The 19,882-nt window shown below is 46.6% G+C and overlaps 1 protein-coding gene and 1 long non-coding RNA gene across 5 annotated transcripts in view; one reads left to right on the forward strand and one right to left on the reverse strand.

The window, feature by feature from the left end:
* LOC147580276 (uncharacterized) overlaps positions 1–18,909 on the forward strand; it is a 35,474-nt gene extending 16,565 nt beyond the window's left edge. Inside the window, exons 3-4 of the long non-coding RNA XR_015252719.1 lie at positions 15,472–15,678; positions 16,147–18,909. This is a non-coding gene — a long non-coding RNA (uncharacterized LOC147580276). The remainder of the gene's footprint in view (positions 1–15,471; positions 15,679–16,146) is intronic.
* Positions 17,437–19,882, reverse strand: part of IGDCC3 (immunoglobulin superfamily DCC subclass member 3) — a 42,451-nt gene continuing 40,005 nt past the window's right edge. For 2 of the 4 annotated variants that reach the window (XM_086710969.1, XM_086710967.1), the window contains 2 exons: positions 19,672–19,870; positions 17,437–19,405 (listed from right to left, as the gene is read on the reverse strand). In XM_086710969.1, coding sequence (XP_086567095.1) covers positions 19,181–19,405; positions 19,672–19,870 — 424 coding nt within the window. In that variant the 3' untranslated portion in view covers positions 17,437–19,180. Of the gene's footprint in view, positions 19,406–19,671; positions 19,871–19,882 lie in introns of those variants that run through there. The other 2 variants (XM_086710968.1, XM_086710970.1) reach the window with 2 other exon arrangements.

The following is a 19,882-nucleotide window of genomic DNA, read 5'->3' on the forward strand; positions in this document are numbered from 1 at the left end:
AAAAAGCACTTAAGTTCATTCTCCTAAGGCTCCTGTTACACTGTCATCCTTCATCCACTCATTCTACAAACATTTGCAAGACTTTGATCAAAGACATAATTTAATATTTTTTCTCATGACCCCCACATATTGAAAGAGTTTTGCCCACTGCATTTATCAAGTAAAAATTTATTCATTTCCATTTGTAATTAATCAAAAGCGTATCTGACCACCAGCCAGAGTTCTGATTAGCATGAGAATAGAGTGCTCTCCCAGAGCGAGTCTCATACCAGCCTAAGTTGGGGAGGACCATGGGGAGGGACACAGCCATGGACATGTAACTGGGGCCCAAGGGTGCAAGAGCACTTGGCTCTGGGGATTCAAACAGACCAGGCTCAGCCACTCACTGCTGATAAAATACAGAGGCAGAGAGAAGAGTGGAAGTGGAACAAGAAAGGAATTTATTTCAGTGAGGCCAACACCAGGAAGACAGTGGACTAGCATCTCCAAAGTGTTGAAAATGCTTGCATTACGTAAGGCAAATGTGGGACTAAGGTTGGTACACGCAGGTGGGTAGTACAGGTCCATTATTGTCTTGGGGTCAGTCAAGGGTGAGGTCTCGCTGGCACAGAGCAGTCCCTATTGCTTGAGGGGATAGTTTTAGTTCCCATCAAGGGATGCTTTGCCCACAGAGTCTTCTGCCTGAGTTAAGAGATAAGCTGGAAATAATTTAATCAATTAGAAAGTTCAGACTGAGGTCAAAATAGAGGTAGTTGAAGACCTCTTTCAGACATGTTGAAACACCTCCCAACTCCGAGACCACCTTCTCCTTGCTGTGTCCTCAGCCCTAGGCTGGGAACCGTTGGCCTCTCATTTGCACACTGTGAGGCAGACAAAAGTTGTGGCAAGAGGGTGAAAGTGGGTGGGGAGATGTGGGTTCTTGTCCCAGCTGTGTGACCTCCTCCTGTTGCAGGTACCCTCTCCAGGGCTTGATTTCCCCATCTGTCTGGGGATGGCCTGAGTTAGGTAATCTCCAGGTTTCCCTCCAGGCTCTGAATTTTTATGATGCTAAACCCTAGGCTCAGGAAAGTGGAGATAAGAGTGTGACAGAAACAAACAGCCTGTGATTGTAACTGCCCCTGCCTTTGGTTCCACAGCTGGTCCCACTAGGCCTGTCAGAGACTCTGCTCCCTATGGAGATGAAAGACCCCACAGGGCCACAGCAGGACCGTATGATCATGCCAAGATGGCCAGGTTGGACATGCTGGTGCATGCTTATACACGTGCACACTTGAACACACACACATAGTGCACACACCTGTGGATAAATACACACAAACGTGCATGTGCCCATTCATCCACAAATGCATGTGTACGCACACACACATATGCACAAACACAGTCATCCCAAGTGCTGCATGCTACACAGCACCACCAAGTTTGCAGACCTGCCCTCTTCTCTGCCCTCGCTTGCCAGCTACTATTTCTTGGGGTTTGTCTGTGAGGCTGGGGTGAAGCATCCTGCTGGCCCAGATGTGTCAGCCTCTCTGGGTGGGGCTGAGCCCACAGGTCTGCAGCCTGCTTTTCAAGAGCAGAAATCAGGCACAGGATGCAGGCTTTCCTCTGTAAATGTGCTGCTTTGGGTCTCCTCTGTTGGTTCCCATTTGCTAATATCACATTAATCTTTATTTTCTTCAGTATCGGCCACAGGGTAATGGAACCCAGCAAAATGGGGACTCACATTGCTGATGGGTAGGAGAAGGGGAGAGAGGGAATGGGACAGTGGTGGGGGGGCACGGCGGACAGACAACAGGCAGGTGAGAGCAGCTGACTCCATTTTGGCCCATCATTCACATCTGTATCCCTTCATTTACCCTGCACCCCCTGGGCTCAAGAGATGTTTCTTGAAAGGATAAATTATTGCCTAACTAGATGTGACACAAAGACACAAAAGGAGGGGGGCTGGTAGGAGAGGGGAGATGAATAAACCTAAGCCACGGAGGACAGGCCTGGGGGGGGGGGAGCTTTTCTTTTCACATGGTAATTAAAAAGGGGTTGTACAGGGGCGCCTGGGTGGCACAGTCGGTTAAGCGTCCGACTTCAGCCGGGTCACGATCTCGCGGTCCGGGAGTTCGAGCCCCGCGTCGGGCTCTGGGCTGATGGCTCAGAGCCTGGAGCCTGTTTCCGATTCTGTGTCTCCCTCTCTCTCTGCCCCTCCCCCGTTCATGCTCTGTCTCTCTCTGTCCCCAAAATAAATAAACGTTGAAAAAAAAAGGGGGGGGGGTTGTACTGACACTGTAGGACTTGGTAAGAACATTAAATTGTGAACATGGCATTTCTTTTCCTTCCTATTTTCTCTTGAGATAAAATCTGTCCCTGTTATGCTGTGATCCTGGGCGAACTCTCTCAGAGCCTCAGTTTTCCCATCTCTAAGCTGGGCCTTCCTTTCCCTCAAAGGGTCATCATGAGGTGAAATAATGGAATAAGAATGGTGCTTTGGAAAACAAACATATGTGCCTTATTACAGGGATGATGTGCCCACATTACAGTGGAACGACAGGGCAGCCTGGGTGGCTCATGAACCATGAGATCATGACCTGAGCCAAGATCAAGAGTAGGATACTCAACTGACTGAGCCACCCAAGTGCCCCAACAGTGTTTTATCTAGAGTTTAATTTTTATTTTATTAAAAAAATTTTGTTTTAATTTTTTAATGTTTATTTCTTTTTGAGACAGAGACAGAGAGTGAGAGGGGCAGAGAGAGGGGGGAGACACAGAATCCAAAGCAGGCCCCAGGCTCTGAGCTGTCAGCACAGAGCCTGATATAGGGCTTGAACCCACAAACCCAGGAGATCATGACCTGAGCCGGAGTCAGACGTTTAACCTACTGAGCCACCCAGTGGCCCTTCAGTTTAGTTTTTTTTAACACTGCTTTATTTTTCATTTAAAAATTTCCCAAATGCTAAGTATTTGTATGCATATGTTTTAGCTTCATTACTTGTTGCCTGGTGATTTAAATTTTTTAAAGATTTAGGGGTGCCTGGGTGGTGGTTTGTGAGTTTGAGCCCTGCATCGGGCTCTGTGCTAAAAGCTCAGAGCCTGGAGCCTGCTTCAGATTCTGTGTCTCCCTCTCTCTCTGCCCCTCCCCTGCTCACGCTCTGTCTCTCCCTTTCTCTCAAAAATGAATACACATTAAAAAACATTAAAAAAAATTTTTTTTTTAAAGATTTAGTTAATGTTCTTGAATAGGTAATACATCCCCAGGGCACACAATTTGCAAGGTTTGCTGTGGCTTAGGCAGGTGGGATTCCTGGGTGAGCCTGTGCCTGGCTCATGCATGCATCCTGGGCCCGCTTTGGGCAGAAGCAAAGGGTGGGAACTTGAATGGGGATTTGGCCCAGAAACAGCAGGTTCACTCCCAGCCCTGGCTCCAGGGGCACTGTCCAGCCTGGCCAAGGAGAACTGGAGGGTCAGAGAAACAGGTAGACAGGGACCAGGGAAAAAGAAGGACACAGGGAAACAAGAAAAAGGCCCGGTGAGTGTTAAAAAAGAAGACAACAGGCCCATAATAAAGTCATTTATGCCAAGTCCCTCATCACCAAACCGAGCTTAACTTACAGTTTTGGCTCTCCTAGAAATGCAATCTTAAACCGGTCAATCAGAAATTATCAGATCAGCACTAGTGAGGTCATCTGCTTGATAGATAGACCCCTGTTATCTCCTAAAAGATAGGGACTTTGTCGCAACCAATCCAGATTTTTGCTAGTGTAACTTCTTTGTTCCCACACTCTTCTCCCTATAAAAGTTCATTTTTTATAGCTCCTGAGAGCTCCTTTCTATCTGCTAGATTAGATGCCACTCTGTTCATAAATCATTGAAGAAAGCCAGTAAGAGGGACACCTGGCTGGCTCAGTCAGTAGAGCATGCAACTCTTGATTTTGGGATGGTGAGTTCAAGCCTCATGTTGGGCATGGAGATTACTTAAGAAAATAGAAAGGGAGTGAGAGAGAGGAGGAAAAGAAAAGAAAAAAGAAAAAAGAGAAAAAGCCAGTAAGAGGTTGAGAATGTTCTCTGTTATGGGTGCCTGGCTGGCTCAGTTGGAAGAGCATGTGACTCTTGATCTCAGGGTCACAAATTAGATCCCACATTGGGTATAGAGATTACTTAAAACAGAATGTACTCGGTTGAATTTTGTTTTTTAACTAGATGATAATTCCAACTTGGAAACAAGAATATCTAGAGATTCAATCATTTCTAAACCAGCTAAAATCAATGGATGGGGCTTGTTGGGATTGAACTAGGTGTTTACCAATAGGAAAAGCTCCTAGGATCTCTTTTATTTTTAAATGGTGGTAATATTGGTATATAATATTGTATGTTTCATGTATATAACATTATAATTTGACTTTTTGGTTAGGGGGTTGGAGAGAGAGAGGGAGAGGGAGAGAGGGAATCTTAAGCAGGATCCACTCCCAGCATGGAGCCCAATGTAGGGTTTGATCTCACAACCATGAGATCATGACCTGAGCTGAAATCAAGAGTCAGGCACTTAATCGACTGAGCCACCCGGGCACCCCTATAATCTGACATTTGTATGTGCTACAAAATAATCACCACTCAAAATCCACTTACCATTATCAGCATACAAGTGAGTCCCTTCACCCATTTTGCTCACCCCCTCCCCACTCCCTTTCCCCTCTGGTAACAACCAGTCTGTTCTCTGTATCTATGAGTTTGTTTTTGTTTTGTTTATTTGTTTTTAGATTCCACATATGAGTGAAATTATATGGTATTTGTCTTTCTCCATCTGACTTTTATTTCACTTAGCATAATAACTTCAAGGTCCATCCATGTTGTCACAAATGGCAAGATTGCATTCTTTTTTATTACTTTTATATTACTCAGCTGTAATATTCCATTGTATGTATGAATATATGTATGTGTATATGTGTGTGTGTGTGTGTATCCTTCCATCTTTGGATCAATAGATAAAGAAGATGTCATATATATATATATATGTGAATATGAATAGACATTTAGGTTGTTTCCATTTTTTGGGTGTAAATAATGCTGCAGTGAACGCAGGGGTCAGGTATCTTTTTGAGTTAGTGTTTTCATTTTCTTTGGATAAATACCCAGAAATAGAAAAGCTGGAGAATGTGATTTCCAAACCTCCAGGTTTGTTCTTCTTTCTCAAGATTGCTTTTGCTATTTAGGGTCTTTTGTGGTTCCAGACAAATTTTAGAATTAGTCTAGTTTTGTGAAAAATTCCCTTGGAATTTTGCTAGGAATTGCATTGAATCTGTAGGTTGCTTACACTAGTATAGACATTCTAACAATATTAATTCTTCTGATCCATGCACACAGAATATTTTTCTATTTATTTGTGTCTTCAATTTCTTTCATCAGTGTCTTATAGTTTTCAGAATACAGGTCTTTCGCATCTTAAATTTACTCCTAGGTATTTTATTCTTTTTGATGTAATTGTAAATGGGATTGTTTTCTTAGTTTTTCTGGTTTCTCTTTCTAGTAGTTCATTATTACTGTATAGAAATGTCTCAGATTTCTGTATTTTTATTTTGTATCCTGCAACCAAATTCATTTATTCTTTTAATGTTTATTTATTTATTTTGAGAGCGAGTGTGTCCAAGCACGCACATGCACGCATGTGTCACTGGGGAAGAGGTAGAGAGAGAGGGAGAAAGAGCAAGTCCCAGGCAGGCTCTGCACTGTCAGCACAGAGCTCAGTGTGGGGCTCGAACTCACATACCATGAGATCATGACCTGAGCCAAAGTCACATGCTTAACCAACTGAGCCACTCAGGTACCCCTGAGTTCATTTATTAGTTCTAACAGTTTTATAGTGGAGTCTTTTGGGTTTTCTATTTATAGTATTATGTCATTCGCAAATAGTGACACTTTTATTTCTTCTTTTCCAATTTGGATGCCTTTTATATCTTTTTCTTGCCAAATTGCTATGGCTTGGACCCTCCCCCCCTTTTTTTTTAATGTTTATTTTTGAGAGACAGGAAGAGACAGAGCACAAGTCGGGGAGGGGCACAGAGAGAAGGAGACACAGAATCTGAAGCAGGCTCCAGGCTCTGAGCTGTCAGCACAGAGCCTGACACGGGGCTTGAACCCATGAACCATGAGACCATGACCTGAGCTGAAGTCAGACACTTAACCAACTGAGCCACTCCAGCACCCCAAGGACTTCTAATATTATACTGAATAAAAGAGGCAAAAGTGGGCATCCTTGTCTTGTTCCTGATCTTATAGGAAAAGATTTCGGCTTTTCACCATTGAGTATGATGTTAGCTGTCAGTTTGTCACATATGGCCCTTATTATGTTTAGGTACATTCCCTCTCTACCCACATTGTTGAGTTTTTTTTATTTATTATTATTCTAATGTTTATTTATTTTTGAGAGGGAGAGAATACAAGCAGTGGAGGGGCAGAGAGAGGGAGACAGAGAATCTGAAGCAGGCTCCACGCTGTCAGCACAGAGCCTGACATGGGGCTCGAATCCATGAACTGTGAGATCATGACCTTAGCCGAAGTTGGATGCTCAGCTGAGCACCCAGGTGCCTCGAGAGTTTTTATCATAGATGGATGTTGAATTTTGTCAAATGCTTTTGTTCTGCATCTGTTGAGATGACCCTATGATTTTTATCCTTCATTTTGTCAATGTGGTGTATCATATTGGTTGATTTACAGAAGTTAAACCACGCTTGTACCAAGGTCCTCAGAGCAGCCGTGGGAGAGAAGGAAAGAAAAACAGCCCTGGTCCTATCTTAGACTGCTGGCGGAGAGTAAGGATGCACAGTGTCTTGGGGTGGAGGGAATCATTAGGTGGGCTGGATTAGATTCACAATGCACGTGCCCCACACCCAGCAAATCCTCTCATTTCTGCTGTACAGAAACACATGCTGATGAGCGCAGGGAAACAGTGCAAGGATGTTCGTGAAGCACTGGAAATTGGAAACATTGTTTAGCATATCCATATAGGAAAGTCTGTATTCCACAGAAAAAGGCCCGGAAGGATACGCAAAACTGATAATGGTATTATCCCTAGGAGGGAACCGGGCTTGGAATGGTTGAGAGGGAACTTACCCAACTTTTCTTTTTTTCTTTAAACAAGGAGAGGCTCAGTCTCTCAGTTGGTTAAGCATCTGACTCTTGATCTCAGCTCAGGTCATGGTCTCACGGTTTGTGATACCAAGTCCCACGTCGGGCTCTGTGCTGACAGCGTGGAGCCTGCTTAGGATTCTCTCTCTCCCTCCCTCTCTCTGCCCCTCCCCTGCTGGCATGTACACGTGCTCTCTCTCAAAATAAACTTTAAACAGACAAGGAGAATGCTTCTGTGTATTGCTTGTTTGAACTAAATCAATACATTTTTCTTACACTTGAGGATGAACCAAGTTGATTGTGAAAGAGGAGGGATTTGGGCAAGAAGAGAAAGCAGAGAGGTTTGGAGGTGAAGGAAGAGCCATGAGATAGGGAGAAAGATGGGTGAAGAGGGTATTTAGGACTCTGGTATGTGACCTGCAGTCTAATTCATCCGCTGGCACCTCTTCCAGGTCGTTCAGCAGACTTAAATAGCTTTTCAATTTGTTATTGGACATTGGGCTTTTCTTTCAAATGTAAAACTGAGGTTGCCCCCAAGGCAGACTGGTGTTATTTGGATTATAGCTTTTTTGACAAATATTTATGGAGAACTTTCTATGGTGGGCCCTGGACATACAGGCGGCGGTAAGAGCTCCCCAGTGACCTTTACTGCCTTAATATAAATCACACAATGAGGCAGAAACAGAGGGTTGTGGAGCAGAGGAGGGAGCGTTTATTCTGAGACTTATGAAGGCTTCATGGGGGTGGAGACATGGGTGTTGAGCCTTGACACCAACACGGGAATGTTCCAACGAGAAGAACTGGGAAAATGTGTCTTGAGCTGTTTGGTGAACTTCCTCCCAAGGTTCTACGTTGTAGTCTGTGGGTCGGAAGAGTCCTAGGAAGCATGTTCCTTTGTGGCCAATGCTAAAGGCACCCCCACCCTGAGAAGCCGCTAGAAGGCCAAGGACAAACATCAGTCTAGGTCCCTCATCACAAACTGTTGGCATCATGGGACTCCAGATGCTAAAATGAATATAGCATCACATGTGAATTGCTTGTGGCAAAAATATTATCTGACTCTCTAGTCAGGAGGAAACATGAGACAAATCCACACCATGGGTCACTCTGCAGGGCAACTGACCTTGTCCCTTCAGAAATATCAGTGTCAGGAAGAGCAGAGAAGGATGGGTCTGTTCTGGGACAACGCAGAGTAAAGGGACATGACAGCCAAGAGAGTGTGTGAGCCTTGGTTGGATCCTGGATCTGGGAAACACAGCTAAGGTGGACATTGTTGGGATAATTGAGGACACTGGATAATGGACTATACATTAGATAACAACTTTGAATCTTCTTTCTTTTTCTTTTAATGATGGAAATAAAAAGAACTTTTACATTATGTTGTTTCCCTGGGGTGGGAAGACGCAGGGGAAGAGAACCCATTATTTTACAAGGAGAACAAAAGTTTGGGTTCCAATCCTGGCCCTGCCACTGCCTGCCTATGATAACTGGAACCAGGTGTGTTACCAATCAGAGCCTGTTTCAGTGTTGGGAAGCAGGGATTAGATGGCGCCCACCTGGTGAGGCTGTTGAGGGCCGACCTAGTGCACACAGGAGAAGCCTCAGCCAGTGGGTTAACCCATGTCAGCCACCTGGTCACGCTGGTAGCATCCACAGAGTCGATCCCTCCAGGGGCTCCCTTCCCCCTGTGGGGGAGAGGCAGATGGGGGTGCGTGAGTACCCCTTTGCGTCCCTCTACCACTCCCCCCCCCCGCCCCTTTTCCCAGCCAGCCCCAGAATAGGTGCTGTGCTCCCAACTAGAGTTTTCAACCTGAGGGCGCAGCCTAGAAACATGGTTTAGATCCCCTTTGTTGGTTTCCAGCAAATTAAAATTTATCTCTCAGGGAGGAAATGAGGGGGTTGAGGTTTTTTTCTTCTCCTTAATGGGTCCTGATGAAGGAAATGAATGCAGAGAAGGAATCAGAAATACGATCCGCCGCTTGCTGGCTTGGTAAGGTCTGGGGGCTCCCTGAGCCCTCAAAGGGGGCAGCTGGGCACAGGGTGTTTTATTGTATAATTAACCTTGACCCTTTTGGGTTCAAAGAGAAAGGTTAGTTGGAAATAAATCAATAGTCTGGTCTGGTCACTTCAAAGGCTTCAGAACCCGCTGGAAAATTTCATATTGTTTCAGTGTGTAAATTGGAATAGGGTGTGCAATTCTTTTTGAAAGGCTGGGAGGGTTAGGCCTAAAATTGAAATTAATTGTGTATCCACTTCCTTTAATCAAGCAATCAGGAGGCTTTATTGTGTATCTTGTTGCAGGGACGGGTGGGAAGGCCCCGGAGAAAACACTGAATGACCTTTGTGTGACCACTGGGCAGGGCTCTAGGACAAAAGGCATCTCTCCAAGCTTAGAAAGCACCTACCCTCCCCAGCAGTGAGCAGTCTTTTATTTGGACATGTCTGGAATTCTTAGAACTACCAAACCATCACCATCCTAATATATAACGTTCATTGAGTACTTACTATGGCCCAGGTGCCCAGGATTTTTCTAGTTATTTTCTCATTTGATCTTCCCAACAGCCCAATTAGATTAAGTGCCATTATTATCTGTGTCACAGATGAGGAAATGGAGCTTCAGAGGGGCTAAATAGCAAGCCCAGAGCCACTGTGAGGTTTTCAAAGTCTTTTCAATGCTGTGGCTTAAGGAATGAAAATAAGAGCCCAGGAACCTGAGCTGCAAATCACCCAAAGTCTCCTGTCTCTTCCCCAAAGTCTTTGGTAAACACGGCCAGGGCTGGTTTCTCTTAAAGTCTCTCTTGGCTTCATTTCCAGGTCACCTTTCCTCTCTCTCTCCTCTTTCTCCCCCCACTTCCTTCTTTCCTCTCTCCCTCACTCCCCCCTTCCTTTTGTCTTTGCTTTCCTGCTTTCTAGCTTTCTTTCCACAAGCATTTATTGAGTTAGTGCTACTCCATGTCAGCTCTCCCTGAGTCATAAAGAGATGTAAGACACCATGCTTGTCCTTAGGAAACTCACTTCCTAAGTTCTCCAGGCAAGGATGACAGACATTTTGTGCACATTTGTTGCAGAAGGAAGTAGCTCTGAATGAGAGGGTTAGGCAAGGTGCAAAGGAAGGGCAAAAGCAGAAGTGGTTCTAACTGGAGAGGATCAGGGAAGACATCAGGAGGAGGCAGTGTTTGAAAGGATCTCGAAAAAAGGGACCAGTGGAGTGGGCTCATTCCAGGGTGCGGAAACTTCTTGCGGAAAGGCTTGGAGGCACCATTGTGCATGGCGTGTACTAGAGAAGCCAGGAGTCCAACTTGAAGGATTGGACTCAATGATAGGAGCCAAGAATTAGGCTCTGCTCTGAATAATAATAATAATAATAATAATAATAATAATAAATAGCAAGCAAGGTCCTGAGTGCCTTATATAACTTACTTGTTTACTGCTCACAACCTGTGAGGTGGGTGCTATCCTTATCCACAGTTTATAGGGGAGGAAATGGTACCAGACGTTAAGGGATATTCACTGGGTCACAGCTGGACAGCGCTTGAGTGGGGATTACAAACCCAAGCCTGTGCTCTTAGCCACTGGATTACACTGCCTCTTGTGAGGGGGCCTTGAATGCTAGGTCAAAGCTGTTGTACTGCTCTGGGAACAATGGGAAGCTATGGCAGGTTCCTGATCTAACCTGCATTTTAGGACATGCCCAACTTTGTCAACCATCCTACTCTTGGGTCTGACATTCCTGTGTCTCTCCTTAATATTCAAAAAGAAAATCATCATCTCAGCCAGTTTAGACCATTCCCTCTCCTCCCTGTCCCCCAAATCACGAAAGGGGTGATTTGCCCCTTTCTCCTCAGTACACAGATAACAAGTCAGCAGACAGGGAGGCCCATGTTCCAGCCCCAGCTCTACGACCTCACTTCTCCAGGCCTCAGTTTCCACTTCTGTTAAACGAAAAGATGACATTAAGTTCAGCCCTGCCCCCCACGAGGCTTTGAGAAGACTCAGATGAGGTGATGTGGAGGTATTCTACAAAATGCCACAAGAAATAATAACGGAGGTATCATCTTTATCGTGGGGGCACTCAGGACTCCACAGAGGCTGCATGCAGCGGATGATAGCTTCCTGGCTGCTCAAGCGGCACACCATGTCCTTTTACACTTCTATGCCTTTGCTCCTGCTGTGCCTTCAGCCTCAGAGCCTTTGCCTCCCTCACCATTCCTCTTTGAAGCCTTCCTTAATCCTAGACTTCTGTGAATTGTGTTTTCTTTTTAAGTAATCTCTGCACCCAGCATGGGGCTCAAACTCAGGGCTGCAAGATCAAGAGTCACATGCTCTTTCTACTGAGTCAGCCAGGGACCCCTGAATTGCATTTTCTTCTGTTTCCACAGCTTGTTGCTGCTATCATCCAAGTATTTGGATAGATTGCAATTATTTTTCTTCAAGCCTGTACAGTAAGTTCACTGAAGGCCTGGTCTGTTTCTCTCTTGTATGGGCTGAGCACATCGTAGCAGCTAGCTTCTATCAGATCCAAGTCCCCATAACTGTAATCCTTGCTAATTCCACAGGGTGGCAGCAAACCCCTCCAGTCACAGCCCTTCCCCTGGGAGAGCGGATCTTCCAGGCTGGGATGTTGTGTCCAGAGACTCCCTCCACCACATGCAGGCCAGGACAGGTGCAGAGGTCCCTTCAAGCTTCCTTCCTTCTTCTTCTTTTTAAAAAGTTTATCTATTCTGAGAGAGAAAGAGAGGGAGAGATAGCGCAAGCAGGGGAGGGGGAGAGAGAGAGAGAGAGAGAGAGAGAGAGAGAGAGAAAGAAAATCCAGAGCAGGCTTCATGCTGTCAGCACGAGCCCATCAAGTGGCTACCTCTCATGAACTGTGAGATCATGATCTGAGCCCAAATCTAAGAGTTGGCCACTTGCTTACTTTATTCTTTATCCCACTCTTCACCTTCCACTTGGGTCACCTTGCCTTGCCCACCTGTTTCTCTGCATGTAACAATGGGATTATTTGAACACAAACTGCACACTTCCCTTATTACAAACTCATTGAGTCCTTTCAGCTGCTTTTAAATGTTTTAAATGACAGCTTTATTGGGCACCTGGGTGGCTGAGTTCAAGTCCCACATGTGGCTCTCTGCTGTCAGCACAGAGCCTGCATCTGATCCTGTCCCCCTCTCTTTCTGTACCTCCTCCACTCACTCTCTCTCTCTCTCTCTCTCTCAAAAATAAGTAAACGTTAAAAAAAATAAATGACAGCCTTATCAAAATGTAATTCATATACCATACAACTTACCCATTACAGTAGGCAACTTGGTAGTGCTTAATATATGGTGTGCAACCATTACCACAGAAAATTCTAAAACATTTTCATCACCCCAAAAAGAAACCCTGTGCCAATTAGCAGTCACTCCCCATTTTCCCCTAACCCCCAGCCCTAGGCAACCACTTATATGTTCTCTGTCCCTATAGATTTGCCTACTCTGGACATTTTGTACAAACAGAATTATACACAATACATGGTCCTTTGTGACTAGCTTCTTTCACTTAGCTTAATGTTTTCAAGGTTCATCCTTTTTACTGCTAAATACTATCCTATTGTATGGATATACCACATTTTGTGTATCCATTCATCAGCTGGTGGACATTTAAGTTATTTCCAGTTTTTATCTATCACAGATTTTTTTTTGAGAGAGAGAGAGAGCAAGCGGGGGAGAGGGGCAGCAGGAAAGAGAGAGAATCTTAAGCAGACTCCATGCTCAGCATTGAGTCCAACACGGGGCTCAATCCCACGACCCTGGGATCATGACCTGAGCTGAAACCAAGAGTTGGATGCTCAACTGACTGAGCCACCCAGGAGCCCCATCAGAGTTCTTGTAGTTATGAACATCGATGTACAAGTTTTTGTGTAAACTTTTGTTTTTTCATTTTTCTTGAATATATACTTAGGAATGGAACTGCTGGTCATCTAGTAACTCTGTGTTCAGCCTTTTGAGGAATTGGCAGACTGCTTTTCACAATAGCTGCACAGTTTCACATTCCCACCAGCAGTGTATGAGGGTTCTGATTTCTCCACATCTTCGACAACACTTGATATTACATGACTTTTTTATTCCAGCTATGCTATTAGCAACAAAGTGGTATGCCATTGTGGTTTTACTGTTTATTTATTTCATCAATGTGCTTATTGGCCATTTGTGTATCTTCTTTGCAGAAATGTATATTCAGATGCTTTGCCCATTTTTATCTATCTTTTTTTAAGATTTTAAATAATCTTTACACCCATGTGTGGCTTGAACTCATGACCCTGAGATCGAGAGTCGTGTGCACTTCTGACTGAGCTAGCCAGGTGCCCCACCTTTGCCCATTTTTAAATTGGGCTACTTGTCTTTTTATTATTGAGCTATTATTATGGAATCATGAGTTCTTTATATATTCCAGATACAAATCCTTTATCAGAAATATGACGTGCAAATATTTGCTCCCATTCTGTGCTTGTCTTATCATTTTCTTGATAGTTTCATTTGAAACACAAACGTTTTTGATTTTGATGGTGCTCACTTTATCTGTTGTACCTTTGGCATGATGTCAAGGAAGCTATCACCTAATCCAAGGTTACAAATATGTACATGTATGTTTTCTTCTGTTTTAGCTTTTACATTTAGGTGTTTGTTCCATTTTAATTTCTTTTCACATGGTGTGAAGAAGGGGTCCAAATTCATTCCACTGCATGTGAATATCGACTTGTCCATTTGTTGAAAAGTCTCTTATTCCCCTAAGAACTGTATTGATATCCTTGTCAAAAATCAATTGACCATATATGTGAGTGTTTATTTCTGGGCTCACAATTCTATCCCATTGATCTGTATGTCTGTCCTTATGTCAGTACCCCACTGTCTTCATTACTGTAGCTTTGTAGTAAGTTTTGAAATCAGCAAGTGTGAGTCTTCCAACTTTGTTCTTTGTTCTCAAGATTGTTTTGCTAGTCAAGGTCCATATGAATTTAGGCTTAGCTTATCAGTTTCTGTAAAGAAGTCAACTGAGTTAACAACCCTTTGAGGTAGGAGCATATTATCCCTATTTTACAGATGAGAAAACTGAGGCCTAAAGAAGTTGAGTCATCTGCTTGTGGTCGCATGATTAGGAAATGGCTGAACACAGGGTTCAGACCACATCAGCCAGACTCCAGCTGGGCCAGAGCACCACCTCGGCTCCAGAACATACCATGCTTCTCACTAGGAGACAGAGCTCATCATTCTCAACAACAGAGTGTGAGCTCTGGGCTAGCTCCCAGGTAGCTAAAATCTGAGGGTATGTGGCCACTGAGCCACCAGTTAAACTCCAGTTAAAAAAGGATACCTGAGCAGGGCATGGAAGAGAAATCACTCCTCCCGGGACTCCAGTTCTTCCTCCTCTCACCTCATTCCCAATAATTGGAGGCTTAGTCACGGGAGGAATGACCCCAAGTTTCCAGGTGCAAAATTCCCCTGTTGTTTAACCCAAGATGATACCATGCTAGCCAGGAATTGGCCCAAAGTGTTTTTTCTTTGTAACTTCATGACAGTGTCCCCAGCATTCCAGTTAGATGTCCCATTCCTGCATGCCTTCATTCAATAGGTACTAAGTGGGCCCTGGGAACACAAATTCCTATAGTGGGGAGTCAGACTGTGAGGCAAGGAAATAAATGCAGGAAGTTGAGAAGCACAGGACATTGGCATTCAGGGGAGAAGGAGCCCCAGGCAGTGAGCATTTTAGAGTGATGGCCAGGACCAGACCCTGCACTGTGGCAATAGGCACATGGCACAGGGTGACACAAGCTGTTTCATGAGAGAGTCACTGGTCCCTTCTGGCTCTGTCATTCTGGGGTCTAGCATCCCAGGCTGGAATGGAGCTGTTGGGCTTGCACCAGCTTCCCCCCTTACTGCACGAGGAGAGGGAACAGGCAGTGGAGAAGCGCCTTTCCAGGCATTCACATGGGCCTGGTTCCCCGCTCCCCCCCCACCCCGGCATTGGCCTCAGGACTGGACACCAGTGTCCATCTTTACTAATAATTGGGATGTGGCCCATATACAGGGCTTGTGTAGGCATCAGGAGCAGCCCCAGCAGCAGCCCCTTCATGCCATGTCCTCTGAGGGGGAGCTTTCCTGCTCACCCAGCCCCCCAGCTCACTTGTTCTCCATCTGTCCCCCAATGTGGTCCTGAGACAGTTTTAAAACATGTCCATAACTTTGACTCTACTCCCTAAGTCCCCTCCCCTGGAACATGGCCGGGCTTAGTGACTTGATTCTAATGAATAGAACATGGCAGAAGTGACACCACGTGACATCCAGGGTTAGATTTGAAATGATGATGTAATTTCTGCCTGGCTCTCTCTAGTTGCTTGTCCTTGGATCCCAGCCACCATGCTGTGAGGAAGCCCAGGCCACATGGAGAGGCCACATGCGGGTGTTGGGGCCGACAGCCAGCATCAGCCACCAGACATGAGAGCCAGCGGGCCTTCAGATAATTCCAGCCCCAGGCTTCAAGCTGCCACTGCTGATGTCCCCACAACTGTCCCTGCTGAGCCCTGCCCAAACTGCAAAGGTATGAATAAAATAAATGCTAGATTAAGCCACTAAGTTGTGTGGTGGCTTGTTATAGAGCATTGGACAATTGGAGCAGGTTGTAAGTCCTAGCTGCTACTGTTTTGTGCCCAAAGATAGTGTGTGGTGGGGGGAGGATGGGGACGGGTGTTTTCAGCCTGAGGCTGTGGGACTATTTGAGATCAGGACTCAGATTCCAGCCAGGCCCCTCCGGCTTTGACGCCTAGTTCTGTGAATCTTCCTAATTGGAACTCTGCTTCCCTTTACCTTAGCCTGGTTTGGCCTTGTTATACAGGCCCTGCCTATATTTGCATGTGATTTGTATGTAATTTGCATACATCTACATGGGTCGTATTAGGTGGTTTCTAAATGTTTCTGGATGCCTCCCGAGGGAAGGTACTGGTATCTTGGACTCTTGGAGGGGAAAGGGACACTGGAGGTTCACCTGGTCTATTCTCACCCCCTGCAGGATCTGCTTGAACAGATGACAAACCCACCATCTTCTCAGGCAGCCCTTGGATGGCTGGTTGTGTTGAAGAATTCCTGTGTTGCAAAGTCCCGTGTAAAGAAAGGTGAGGTATTGCGTCTCTATTTGGGCTTAGATCTTTTCTCTGAGAAAATCAGGGCAAATCAACCACTTCCCCTGGAGACTCAGAACAGGTGCTATGGTGGCCTCAGGCTTCTCTTTCTTGGTTCAGCATCCACAACACCATTTCTGGTCTGACCGTGGGCAGAAGTGCCAGACCAGGGCCTTTAAAATGAAATCTCATGAAAAGTACAACATGTAAGACAGATAAAAGTGGAGCTGCTCTGGCTGAGTGTGGGCAGGGAGAGTGGAATCCCCCCGCAGCGAGGTTCGCCCCCCAACCTCTAGCCACAGCTGGAGAAGCCCAGCTTGCAAACCGCTATGCTGGTTTGCTCCTCCCAAAAGGTGCCTCTGGGTACAGATCCCAGCCCTCTAGACCTGCGGAGCTTCCCAAGTTGAGCCTTGATCCTCCATTTCTGCAGTAGAGGCAACACGGACATTCTAAGCAGTTGCACTGTTGCCTTCTACTAAGCTTAAGGTCCTCTGAGACCTCCAGATTTTTGTCCGTACAACTACCTTTAAGCCAAATCTCTCTTGGCCTACCCCAAGCTTTGGCAGCTCTGGACACCTGGCTTCAGGAGCCTGGACTGAGGAGCGGACAGGGAGTAATGGAGAGGGCTGGCCACGAGTTCTGGTTGTGTGACCTGGAAAGAATCAGCCAGATGCCATTCTTCAACCTTGGAGTGGAGACAAAAATGGTCCTTTCTGGTAGACAGTGCATGAAAAGTACCTGGTTCAGTACTGGTGAGCTGTCACTAGGGCCAAGGGGCTAGTCTCAGACTCCTCACTGCCAACTGAGGAGGTACAGAGCAGTGGTCAGAATACAGACTATGGAATCACGTGGCCTGGTCTGGATACAAACTCTGATCCTGCCGTAACTGGCTATGTGAGATTTTAGACATTTCCTTCATCTGTCTTATCCTTTCTCCATTTCATCATCTGTAAAATGAGGGGACAATAACTAGACTACCGCTCGGGAAGGTCCTGAGGACCCAGGGAAGCTTCCTACGTGTGGAGAGAGCCCAGCGTGCATGGTGCCTGTAAGTGGTACACAGGGGGCTGTTGTTATCCTGGGCTTTGACTTGGGAGAGTCGGCCTGGCCACCGCTGGCTGCCCTAATCCCTGTACTCCCACCCTCCCCAGCACCTGACACGGCCACCACCACACTCGAGGTTCACTTTGGCAACAGGACTTTTATTCAGTCAGAATGAGTAGAGTGTGACAAAAGTCAGGTCAAGTCAGGCCAGCGGGCTTCCCATCCCACTCCTACCCCAGACCGCTCTTCCCATGGGAGAGGGGGTTCCAGGATGAAGGGGGGTGCAGAGAGGCCAATGCAGGGACAGAGTGGGAGTTTTGAGGGGCCGTCGGCACAGGCCCAGCATTCAGGAGAAGGGGCAGGCTGCCCTTTCCCGAGTCCACGTGGACATGACTCCAGTCTCCTAGGAAAACACCACAAATTCTACCTTCTTCAGCTAGTTAACTAAACTTTAGGGTTGGGGGTCAGGGACTTTATGGTCTAATCTCATACTTAAGGAATACACTTATCTTTTTTTTTCCTTTAAAAAAAAGTTTTACTTCTATTTAAAAAAATGAATTAACCAAAAATAGGTATTTGTTTCCTTGTTTTTTTTTTTCTCCTACTTTAAGTATATTGAAAAACAACACAACAGAAAGGAAAAACAAGAAGTCACAAGAACATAAATCTTTAAACACACCTTGTATAAAAATATCTTCCAGCCACATCTGCTGACAGTGGTCGTTCCACTGTCCGGGGGTTGGGTCAAACAGGCCATGTCCCATGGGATAGAGCGCTGGGCATCTGTGCCAGGGAAATCTCCCTGTCCGACACGCACACACACCTGTCACACGCCCAGTCCGCTCCAGGGGCTCCGTGTCTCTGGGCAGAATAGGAGGCAGGCCGCAGGGTGATACCCCCCCCCCCCACCCCACTCAGGCCAAGAGAGGGTTGTGGGGATCCAAGTCGAGGATCAGTTGGCTTGAGGGGGTAGGAACGGGAGTGGACAGACGGACAAGGAGGAGCAACGGCAGCATGCTGGGAGGTGGCTGGTTTGGAGCAATTTATACTTTAAGGAACAAATTTTCCTCTCATTTTTGGCTTTTTTTTTTTTTTTCCACATTTTCTTTGACCAATTCCATTTTTATTTCTGTAGTTCCTGAGAGGCCTGCCCTTGGTGACTTAGCCTCTGGCCTCCTCTCTGGGGGAGCAATAGAAGGGCTGCAGGCAGGAGGAGGGTCCAGTGATAACAACCAGGCCCAGAGAGCCAGCGAGCCTTGAGGTAGATGTTTTCTTTCACACCTGGAAATGGGGAAGTGCTTTTTTTTTTTTCTTTTTTTTTTTTTTTTAAACTCTTGACAACAATATGGGAAGGGAGAGGGGGGTGCCCCTACAGGGGCTTGAGGTAGGAGTGCATTTGGGGCTCTGTTTGGGGATGGGGGCTGAGGCCACGGCCCAACTCCCCCAAGAACATTCATTCCGGCTGAGGTAGGTGCTGAGAGCCAAACAGCAAAAATCCATCCTGAGAAAACAAGGTCAGTGGAGGGTGACAGTGTCAGGGGCCCAGCCACAGCAGGGGCGTATTTTTGGAGTCTAATTCACCTTCCCCTCTCTTTTCTCTTTTTTTTTTTTTTAAAGGAAAACATTAGTTCAGTTCCAAGTCATGTGGGTACCAGGCAGAGGTGAGGGGGGACATTAGTCCAAGGGAGGGGCTCCTGAAGGAACCCCTCCAGGTTCTAGGGAGGGAGGTCCCTGCTGAGGCTACTTTAGGTCTTGACAACCTGAGGGGCAGTCAGGACAGAAATGCTGGGAAGCCCCCATCCAAGTCCCACATGACAGAAGAAGTCTTGCCTTTGACCTGAGAATGGGGGGTTGCCCCCTCCGAAGCCTGCCAGACACTGGCTACTGGCCTGAGTGAGCTGGCTGGGCAGCTGGTGCTGTGGAGGCCCGAGTAGCCTGTCCTTCACTGAGGAACCCGGGGCCTCCGTCCTGGGGTGGCAGGGCAGCTGCGGGGCCTGCGAAGGGGGCCTTGGCTTCTGATGTCATTTCCTCCAGAAGGCTGAATCCCTCAAGTGGCAGCATGGAGAACTGGGTCTCCTCACACAGGGCAGGGTCCCCAGGATCCTGCTGAGGAAAGGGCCAGTCACACTGGCGTCAGCATGAGGGCCAGAGCCCATGAGTCCCCAGCCAGTGGGTCAGGCTCTGGACCCAATCCCACTTGGGACTTAGGGTCTCTAGACCACTCTGCCTGATTCAGATGCTCAGACAGAAGCACCAGCCATGGGTTTTGTGCCTGGAGCTTGGTGAAGGCTGATGACCGAGGTGAAGGGAGGGCAGGATTGGGAAGCTGTCAGAGCCTGAAGCAGAGGCTTGCTCGAGGTGGGGGCACTCACCACGGGTCTGGGGTCCGGCTGCCCCGCTGCCCCAGCTGGGGGGAACAGCTGTTCCAGTTCTTTCATGTCCACGCGCTTCTTGTCTCGGCCCCGCTCTCCCCGTCCTGCCCCATTCAGTGCCAGGATGCTAGGATCCCTTGGGCTCCGGGGGCCCTGAGGAGGGGAGAGCTGGTTTTCTACATCCTTACACAAGAGGACCCTAAGGGGGTGA

Source organism: Puma concolor, chromosome B3 (genome assembly GCF_028749965.1).
Source record: "Puma concolor isolate L17-30 chromosome B3, mPumCon1.1.hap2, whole genome shotgun sequence".
Taxonomy (NCBI): Eukaryota; Metazoa; Chordata; class Mammalia; order Carnivora; family Felidae; genus Puma; species Puma concolor.